The sequence below is a fragment of the Phaseolus vulgaris genome, chromosome 4 (genome assembly GCF_000499845.2).
Source record: "Phaseolus vulgaris cultivar G19833 chromosome 4, P. vulgaris v2.0, whole genome shotgun sequence".
In the NCBI taxonomy this organism is placed as follows: domain Eukaryota; kingdom Viridiplantae; phylum Streptophyta; class Magnoliopsida; order Fabales; family Fabaceae; genus Phaseolus; species Phaseolus vulgaris.
In genome coordinates, this window is record NC_023756.2 from 21,291,838 (window position 1) to 21,302,948 (window position 11,111).

General features: G+C 42.6%; 1 protein-coding gene across 1 annotated transcript; it reads left to right on the forward strand.

Annotated features, from left to right (window-relative positions):
- The first annotated feature begins 1,720 nt into the window (after window positions 1-1,720).
- LOC137837434 (putative pentatricopeptide repeat-containing protein At5g59200, chloroplastic) lies at window positions 1,721-3,800 on the forward strand. Its single transcript, XM_068646421.1, has one exon. It carries the CDS (start codon window positions 1,805-1,807, stop codon window positions 3,701-3,703), a length of 1,899 nt encoding a protein of 632 aa, XP_068502522.1. The 5' UTR covers window positions 1,721-1,804; the 3' UTR covers window positions 3,704-3,800.
- Window positions 3,801-11,111: the final 7,311 nt, after the last annotated feature.

Below are 11,111 nucleotides of genomic sequence, written 5' to 3' on the forward strand. Positions count from 1 at the left end.
AGAACTCACGATTCGCCGGTCAGAAACACGAACGAACGGTAACAACTTCAAATAACCGATTGGAACCCGCACAAACAGCAAGAAACTTCAAGAAACCGATCGAAAGCTCGAACAAACGGTGGAAAACTTCAAACTACCGATTAGAAACCCAAACGAACGGTGGAAACCTCAATTCACCGAACAAAAGCTCAAACGAACGGCGAAAAACGTCGAACTACCGATCGAAAACTCAAACCAACGGTGAAAAGCGTCGAAAATGGTTGCACCAGCACACAACCACACAGAAACTGCAGAAACTTCAAGAACTCACGCTGTGGATGGGAAACACATTTTACACGGCCCCACGGTGGGCGCCTGATGATCCTGCCGGTTAACTCGAGTGCAAGAGTCTTGCCACGTCAAAGGTACCTTCTCTCGATCAGCTTCGCACCACGTTAGCTTCCGTCCTTCAAGCCTCAATTCCTCGCAAGAACCTGAAAGAAACAGAGTGGCGTCGCTGCGGTCGATCGCGCTCCGACGCTCAAGTCAGTGACGGAATCACCAAATACTAAGAGAAAAGATAAACTCAAGGAACCGTGCAAATATTCTCTCAGCGTACTCAATTGTGCTCACAAGCGTAAATAAGTGTTCTAAACGCGCGTACCTCAGAAGTTCGTTAGAGTTCCTTATATACCTGAGCATTTTCTCTCTCCTGACGGTTACACCTCTGGACACGTGGCTCGCATCCAGCTATACACGTGTCACCATCCGGAGCCTCCCTTCTACCTGAGCGTCACCTCTACTCTTCGAGCTATTTGACTAAGTTACCAAAGCAGGGAGTAACTCGGTGCATAGCTTCCTTGGAGCGCGATCTCTTCTAAGTGGCGAGTACGGGGTGTCACCATGCACACCTTCTCTGTGGTCTCGCTTGTCGCTATCACGATCTGCTTCACTTGTACATCATGTATGTTCTGGGAAACTGTTCCCTTGCCTCGACCTCTGGCCAGGGAACGACCATCTGACAACCTCATCCTCCGTGCTTGTACCTCTTGAAAGCCTTAAGCAAGCCTTCCTGATCTCTCGGCGATGTGCCCCTCTCGGCGATCTCTGACCACCTGGTCTCCCATAACTCACATACGGCGACTATGACGTAAGCCTGGTGACCGCCGGTTTACACATACTAGAGATCGGATAACGCCAAGCCAACACTTGGCGACTACACAGACTTCCCGATGTACTTCCCTTCTGTCAGCCAGGTGTCCCGTTCAACACGCCTATATTATCGCTTGCTGCCACGTCATCACTCCCGACTACCTGGTCGGTACAGATTGCATTTTTTCTTATTTATTGCTACTTGTTGCAAATATTTTTCAAAAACTTTATATAGTAGTTATTAAATTAAAATAGTTAATTCAATTGTTTATTTTCAATTTGTTGAATAAACAATATAATGAGCTTTAGAGTAAAAATGTAACCAACACATAACTACAACTATATTTTTTTTTTAGTTTTTTACTTTGTTTCTACAATAGTTTAAAATATTATTGTTTCATCTAATTTGTACTTTTATTTTTATTTATCGTTGCATCGTTGCATCTGATTTTTAATTTTAATTTTTATTTAATAAAGATGTACTTGCATGAATGATATTAAATAATTTATTAATATTATAATGAATATAATATTATGATTTTTTATTATTGTAATTTTTTTTTATAAAATAGCCGTGCATACACGGGTACAGGGCTAGTACGGTACAAAACGCTAGTTTGCTGTTACAAAAGGCCATAACCAAACAGGGAAGAACAGAAACATTGTACATGAAATGATAATTTCCACAGTTCCAACTATAACCTTAAACCTACAATACCACTCTTCAAATCCACATTCCAACTCCAATGATCCCTACCTTCGTAAAAACGTAATTTCACTTCTCAAGAACCTTAGGAACCCCCAACATGTTCAACCAATTCACGGTCACGCCATAAAAACCGGAACTTCACAAGACCCTTTTGTGGCCTTCGAACTTCTTCGCCAATATTGCAAGCTGAACTCCATCGATCATGCCACCAAGCTCTTCCACTGCACCCAAAACCCAAATATGTACCTTTATACTTCCCTCATTGATGGGTTTGTGTCCTTTGGCTTTTACACTGATGCCATCAACCTTTTTGGCCAAATGGTTCGTGGTCATGTTTTGGCTGACAGCTATGCAGTCACTGCGGTGTTGAAAGCGTGTGTGCTTCAACGAGCCCTAGGAAGGGGCAGAGAGGTTCATGGGCTTGTTTTTAAACGTGGGTTGTGTTTGGATAGGTCCATAGCGTTGAAGCTGGCGGAATTGTACGGGAAATGTGGGGTGCTGGAGGATGCGTGGAAGGTGTTTGATGAAATGCCTGAACGGGATGTTGTTGCGTGTACCGTTATGATGGGTTCTTGTTTCGATTGGGGGATGGTTGAGGAGGCGGTTGGGGTGTTCAATGAGATGAGGAGTCGGGACACGGTGTGCTGGACATTGATGATTGATGGGTTGGTACGGAATGGGGAGTTTAATAGGGGGTTGGAGATGTTCAGGGAGATGCAAGTGAAGGGTGTGAGGCCTAATGAGGTTACCTTTGTTTGTGTCCTGTCTGCGTGTTCACAGTTGGGAGCTTTGGAACTCGGGCGATGGATTCACGCCTACTTGTGCAAGTGCGATGTTGAGGTTAACTGGTTTGTTGCCGGCGCTTTGATCAACATGTATTCGAGGTGTGGTGACATTGATGAGGCACAGGTTTTGTTTGATGAGGTGAAAGTGAAGGATGTGTCAACTTATAATTCCATGATCAGGGGATTGGCTATGCATGGGAAGAGCATGGAAGCTGTTGAGTTGTTTAGGGAAATGCTTATGCAGAGGGTTAGGCCAAATGGTATAACATTTGTTGGGGTTTTGAATGGTTGTAGCCATGGGGGGTTGGTGGATTTGGGTTGGGAGATATTTCAATCAATGAAAACGGTTCATGGGATTGAACCAGAGGTAGAACACTATGGATGCATGGTTGACATTCTTGGCAGGGTAGGTAGGCTTGAAGAGGCCTTTGACTTCATTCTGAGGATGGGAGGACAAGCTGATGATAAAATGCTATGTTCTTTACTAAGTGCTTGTAAAATCCACAGAAACATAGAGATAGGAGAAAAAGTTGCAAAACTTTTGAGTGAACATTCTGGGATAGATTCTGGATCATTCATAATGTTGTCAAATTTCTATGCTTCTTTGGGAAGATGGAACAATGCTGCAGAAGTTAGAGAAAAGATGGAGAAGGGAGGAATGATAAAGGAACCGGGGTGTAGTTCTATTGAAGTCAATAATGCAATTCATGAGTTTCTTTCAGGAGACCTTAGACACCCTGACAGGAAAAGAATCTATAAAAAGTTAGAGGAGTTAAACTATTTGACAAAGTTGGAAGGTTATTCACCTGCAACTGAAGTGGCTTTACATGATATTGATGTGGAACAAAGGAAATTGGCTTTGTCTGTGCATAGTGAGAGACTTGCAATATGCTATGGACTAATCTCAACTCAACCTTTCACAATACTTAGAGTTGGAAAAAATTTAAGGATATGTGATGATTGCCACGCAATGATCAAGCTCATTGCAAAGATTACTAGGCGACAAATTGTGGTTAGAGATCGCAATAGATTCCATCATTTTGAAAATGGAGATTGTTCTTGTAATGATTACTGGTGAATAATACTGAGTTTAGTACATATTTAGACGCATAATATTTAAAACCTAGAATTTTTTAATATATCAGCATCGGTTTTAATTTGACAAAATTATATTATATGAAGATTTTCCCTTAAATTTATATGTTTTAATTAATCATATGAATGATATACCTATGCTTGTATTGTATCTATTATATACCTATGCTTACTAACATTTTATAATTAAGTATAAATTATGAAAATTGTTACAACTGAATTGAAAACCATTAAATTATCTAAACATTTTTCAACTGATGTTAAGTGATCTAAAGTAACCAACATCAGAAACATAATTATTTATGATATTCATTCTTAAATGTAATGTTTGTTTTTGAGAGCGAAGGTGAAACACATATAAGGAAGTGTGTAACAAAGTTGATGAAATGTAACAATAAACTTTAAAAACAGTTAATTTTTAAATTTGTCTATCATACTTTACTTAAGCATGAACAACTAAATCGTAAATGTAATGTTTTCTTTGAGAGCGAAGGTGAAACACATATAAGATAAGAAAGTATGTACATGAAATAAATTAATAAAAAAATTGACAACGAAAAACTAATAGAAAGAGAAAAAATGTGAAAAATAAATGTAAGAAAGAAGGTTTAACAAGTTTACTATAAATTATTATTTTTTTAATAGAAATCATTTAAAGCTTGACATTTCTTTATAAAAAAGATTGATAATGGGTCATATATATACAAGGAGTTACTTAAACTATAAAGTAAACTCATTCTTCCACACTTTTGGATATGATCTACACATAAATTATATCATGGAATGGAATCTGAAAGTGAAGACTTTGAAGCCTCCCAAACAAGGTTACCAAAAGAAAGAATGACCTAATAAATGAAAACACATTTTTTATTTTATTTCTCTTTAACTTTCTTTCTTCATCATCCAATATTAGGGATAAGTATACCATTTGACCCAACTTATATTAAATTTTAGGCTTATTCTTCTTGCACCCTCATAATTTCTTGGCAGACCCCACATTTTTCAAAATGACCATTTTACCTCTTTCTCTCTCTCACTCATTATAATATTATAAAAATTATAATTTGGCTATTATATTAAGTTTGACATTATAAAACATAATATAAGTTCTATAATAATTAAAAATTTAAAACACTTAGAAGAAGTAAAAATTACATGAAGTATAAATTACATTAAAAAACAATAATTGAAATTAATAATTAAACTTAACAAAATTTTAAAAAATGAGAATGTCACGAAAAGCAAAGCAATATGAATCTTAGAAAATAAGCATCAATCATGTTTACATAAAAGAAACTAAACATAATAAAAATAAAAATAAGGTAACAAATCATAAACATTAAACGTAAACATAAATGGTTCAAGTCTCAACAATGTGAGACATGAATTTAAGAAAGTTATTGTTTAAATCTCAACAAAGTAAGAAACAATAATCTAAAATAATCATTCATCACAAAAAGAGAATAACTTGAATTTCGTTATTTGCTTCGTTGACTTGTGCTTCAAAGACAATCTTGTCACTTTCTTTGAAGTAGTTTAACTTATAGAAATTATTCCATCCATCTCCAAGTTTTGTTGATTTATTTGTCCCATTTTCTTTCACTATTTTGTGCTTTTCAATTTTGAGATGTTCATGAAGGTTAATAAATTTCAGATTCCAACTTTGTATATAAGTAGCAAATGGAGGATGCAAATCCTGCAAGGTAATATTAACATAATTTAGATCACATAATTTTTTAAAACAAACCCTTAAATAAAAGGGCAAAGCAGAAATCACCAAATAAGTTAATTGAAAATTTAGAGGAGTTAAGGTAGTTGAATTAATAAGATTCTAGGTTCAAAAGGGAGGTGAATCGTACTTAGGTAAATTTTCGTAAAAGACAATTGAGTCAATTCTGACAGAAAAATAATTATTGTTTTATGAAATAACATATTGAATTTTCCTTACAAAAATACTACTAAAACAGATTATTTCCAAAAACAAAAGGTTAATATTTTCACTTAAGCAATATTTGAAACTATTTCAAGATATCCACTTAAAAAGAATATTAACAAATTAATTCTTAAAAACAACAGATTATGTTTCCAAGAACAACATATTAAATCTAAAAAGAACAAATTCAAATTCTGGTTCAAATGATAGTCAAGAAAAATTAACAGATTAAATTTCACATTACCAAATTAAATTTATGATTTCAATAAAGACAAAAAATTCACATTACCAAATTAAATTTATGATTTCAATAAAGACAAAAAAATATTTCAACCTTCAATAACCTATTTCAGAATTTCAAATTTATGATTTCAATAAAGACAAAATATATTTCAATCTTCAATAGCCTATTTCTGAATTTCAGATACACAAATACACAATAAAAAAAACTTAGAGCATTAAAGCAGCTTAGCCTAGAAAATAAAACCAAAAATTGTAGAAGAAAAATACAATATCGATTATTTTTTAAGATAACATATTGATATTTATATCAGATGGCACAGTTATGCAGAAAACCAATGCAGTAAAGAGGAAAGCTTAAAGAACACCAAGATTTATACTGGTTCACTCAAAACTGAGCTACATCCAATCTCATCTCAAACTAAGATGGATTTCACTAAATCGAAATTCTTTTTACAAAAAGACTATTCAAGAACAACTCTTGAACTCTACAAGGGCCAAAGACACACCTTGTAAAACTCAGAAAAGAGTTGAAATGAATTCACCTTTGCTTGTGAACCAAGAAACTCAGAAAAGGATTTCTAAGTCCACAACACACTTTGAAAACCTTTGGCCTTAGAGAATGATGAAAGTTTAACACCAAGAACACTCAAAGATTTTTTCAAAGATAAACTCTCTCACACTTGATCCTCTCAAGCTTGCAAAAGTATGTATGTAAGTTGATCCGATCGGTCATCGGTAGTCGATGACATCAGCATCAGAGAACCACGTGGACCACTCACAGGGTGACACGTGGACCAGGTGGCAGAGAGGTAGGGGGACGATCGCCAAGAGAGGTGATCGGTGGTCAGTAACCAAGTTACCACCGACAGATCAGGCGGCAGAGAGGTCGGGGGACAGATCACCCAGAATGGTGATCGGTGGTCAGTAGCCAAGTGACCACCAGCAGACCAGTTCCCAGACTCGCGCCTGGAGGCAGAGCGCGAGTAGCGAATAAACACTGATCAGTCATCGGGTGTATTGTCATCGGGGTCTCGTGTTACACGCAGTTAAACTGGGACTAAGGTTCCCAGCGAGAGCGTTACGCATGGACCTCGCATGAGCACACCTCAAGGAATCATGCACGAGAGTGGCCTGAGGGAACCAGTAAGCCAGTCGGTGATTGGTGATTCCCTCAACCCATTACATGCGTGTCATCCTGAAGGGTAAGTCGCCTACGCAGAGAGTAACGTTTGGTGAGGGCGCCTAGACCAGCCACACCCGACGTTCTCCTAAGAGTATGCAATTTGCCCAGATAAGAGAAGCATCCCAAGTTACTCCGCAAGGGTGTAGCTTAGGCAGACAAAGAGAGGCGCTAGAGCCCTTCCAGTAAGTGACACGTGTGTGGTTAGATGTGAGTTGCAGGCCTCCACGTGTCACCATCTGAGAGGGGTGCGGTCCAGACAAAAGAGCACTCCGTACCGCTAAAGGTACAGACAGGCGCAGCCAAGCGCAGACATGCGCAGACTCTCACGCTCCCCATTGCTGATTCTGAAGGTACGCTTTCTCTGAAAAGCACGACAGGGTTCTGACACATGCCAGAAAAGCATAACAGAATTCTGTTATGCCCAGAAGCAGGGAAAGAGGGATAAAAGACAGAATCAGAGGGAGAGTGAGGGGGGGAAAAAAAAGATAGAGGGAAAAACAGAGTGCAAGTTTTTCTGATACACACGTTTTTTACTAAGTTTCCAGTTTTCTGGTGGTTCTGTTGAACTAACTTGATCGTCGGAGTGCAAACGGCCGCTAGAGGCGCCGTCTGTGTATTTTGCAGGTCACATTTTGAAGACATCGGAGAGAGAGAGTTCAGAAGGTGATTCTTCAGGAGACACAGTCGCGAAGACAGGGCAGAAAGTGTTACGAAGCGATTCACCCACGTTCAAGTTGCCGGCAGGATCATTTGGCGCCCACCGTGGGGCCCGAGTGAATCGTTGTCCCACATATACCACAGTTTTAAAGCTCACCAGAGTTTTATCAGTTTCTCTGATAGGGAAGATGCCTAGAAACAGACAACCATCACCTGCGCCATCCGCTGACGAAGGAGCTGTGACAATGGCGCAGGTCCTGGAAATGGTGCGCACGCTGCAGGATAACACTGCAGCGTCGAAAGTCGAACAAGAAAGGATGCAGATGGAGTTGGCTGCGTCGCAAAGCAGGAACGACGAACTGAATCGTGTCAACGAAGAGTTGAGAAGATCGCTGCAGGCGCAGAGGGAGCACGTCGTTGACGAAAGGGTGTCTAGGCAGCCTTCACCTCCAAGGGCATTTCCCATGCCATTCTCCCCCGAGATTATGGGAACCATGGTGCCTTCCAACCTGGTGGGGGTAAAAGCGTCGTTCAAAGGGGTAGAAGACCCGGAGGCGCATCTGACGGCATTCCACACCCAGATGATGTTGTCTGGGGGCTCAGACGCTGTATACTGCAAGATGTTCATGAGCACACTGAGCGGAATCGCCATGGAGTGGTTCGTGAGTTTACCAGAAGGGCATATCACGTCTTTCTCTCAGTTCTCGAAGCTCTTCATTGAACAATACATCGTCAACAAGGCACCTGCAGTGGTGTCCTACGACCTGTTCGATGTGCGCCAATACCAGGGGGAGTCGCTGAAAGACTACCTCAACCGTTTTGGAGCACAAGTGGTTAGACTACCCAGCAAAGATGAAGACATGCTTGTGCACGCGTTTAAGAAGGGAGTGCTGCCTGGCCCTTTCAGTGAGTCTCTCATCAGGAGCCATCCCAGCACCTTTGCAGAGATCCGACGGCGTGCGGTGGCGCACATAGTGGCAGAAACAGAAGTTTCTGAGAAGAGGGGAAGTGCTGCGCCACCCAGACCGCGTGGAGGGCAAGGAAAACCACAGCAAGCGAGGGTGCATGAGGCCAAAGAAGGGAAGAAGGTGCGGGAAAAACCTCGTCCCTATGCACCAGGCAAAGACCAGAGTAAGGGGCGTGCAAGGGAGAATAACGCGCCCCCAAGATACAACTTCATGGTGGGGTTGGCGGATCTCATCGCCCTTCCTGCCGTAGCAGCAAGACTACGAGTACCAGAGAAGACAGATAAGGTACTCGGAAGGAAGAAGAATGAATGGTGTGAGTTTCATCAGGCCTCTGGACATACACTTCATTCCTGTTTGGCGCTGGGACACCAACTGGCAGAGTTGGTGAAGTCTGGTTTTCTAGCAGATTACCTGCGTGAGCCACAGGGTGATCGTGCGTCAGGATCCCAAACTGGAGAGCAACAGCATGAAGTCCCTGTGCATGGGGAAGTGCAGACGATCGCTGGAGGCTTCTCTGGTGGGGGATGCACAGCTTCACAAAGAAGGAGATACACTCGATCTGTGATGACGATAGATGCAGCGAGTGAGAGTCATTTCCCTGAGGTGGACATTGTCTTCAGGAAGACTGACCTACGAGATGTTGTCCCACACGACAACGACCCTGTGGTCATTTCTCTCATCACCGCAGGAAGACGAGTGCATAGAGTACTCGTAGATCAAGGAAGCTCGGCGGATGTCATGTTCTGGCCAACGTTCAACAAGCTACAGTTGTCCCCTGATCAGTTGAGACCGTATACTGGTTGTCTCTACGGTTTTGCAGGGGACCAGGTAGAAGTGCGGGGATACATCGAGCTGAGGACAACGTTCACCGACGGAACGGCAGCCCGCACGGAAAAGATAAAGTACCTGGTGGTGAACGCCCCTTCTGCGTACAATGTCCTGTTGGGGAGGCCAACGCTCAATAGATTGGGTGCAATACCATCGACAAGGCATATGAAGTTGAAGCTGCCGTCGATGGAAGGGGCCGTGATAACCATCAAGTCGGATCAGGCTGAGGCAAGACGCTGTTATGAGAACAGTTTGAAGCAAAAAAGAAGTGTATGCCATGTCACAACAAAACCACCACCAGGCGTGCGCAAAGAGCAACCGGCGGTCAGGGAGACACAAGGCGCTCAGAGGATGGAGAACGCCGCGGTGGGGGGCTCCCAGGTGGCCCAAGTCGTGGAAGAGGAGGAAGGCGCGATCACTCCTCGCGAGTCAGGGATCGCGAGAGCGGTCATTGCCAGTGAGAGGAGGCCCCACCCAGCTGAAGGATGGGTCGAGGTGGACATCAGGGGAAGAAAATTCAAGTTGGGGAAATCCCTCATTGAAGAAGAGCGAAGGCTGATCATGGGTGTAATTGAGAAGCACATCAATGCCTTTGCATGGTCATCATCCGACATGCCAGGAATCGACCCCGATTTCCTCTGCCATCGTCTATCAATGGACCCCATGGTTCGACCGGTGCGACAGAGAAGAAGGAAATTCAACGAGGAAAAGAGGAAGGTGATCCACGACGAAGCGCAGAAGCTCCTTGTCGCAGGGCATATCAGAGAAATCCAGTACCCCGAGTGGTTAGCGAATGTGGTACTGGTGCGGAAGGCAAGCGACAAGTGGAGAATGTGCGTGGACTTCACTGACCTCAATAAGGCGTGCCCCAAGGATTCTTACCCCTTACCCAGTATAGATGCTCTAGTCGATAGCGCCTCGGGGGGAAAGCTACTCAGCTTCTTGGACGCTTTCTCAGGGTATAATCAGATCAGGATGCACCCAGTGGACGAATGCAAGACCGCGTTTATGACGGAACGGTCTTGCTACTGCTACAAGGTCATGCCATTTGGGTTGAAGAATGCGGGGGCTACCTACCAGCGGCTCATGGATAGGGTGCTCTCGCCCATGCTGGGAAGGAACGTACACGCCTATGTAGATGACATGGTGGTTACGTCCCAAGAGAAGAAGCATCATGCAGCTGATCTGGAAGAGCTATTCACCACCATTGCCAAGTATAGGCTGAAGCTCAACCCTGAAAAATGCATATTCGGTGTAGAGGCTGGGAAGTTCTTGGGTTTCCTCTTGACAGAGCGAGGAATCGAAGCTAACCCGGAGAAGTGTGCGGCGATCGTGGCGATGAGGAGCCCAACGACGGTGAAGGAGGTGCAGCAGCTCACCGGCCGCTTGGCAGCACTGTCCCGGTTTATGTCTGCTGGTGGGGAGAAAGGTCACCCATACTTCCAGTGTCTCAAGCGCAACAACAGATTTCTCTGGACGCAGGAGTGCGAGGAGGCCTTCATTAAGTTGAAGGGATATCTGGCAAGCCCACCAGTCTTGCGAAAGCCCCAGGTAGGCATCCCCCTCCGTCTATACTTTG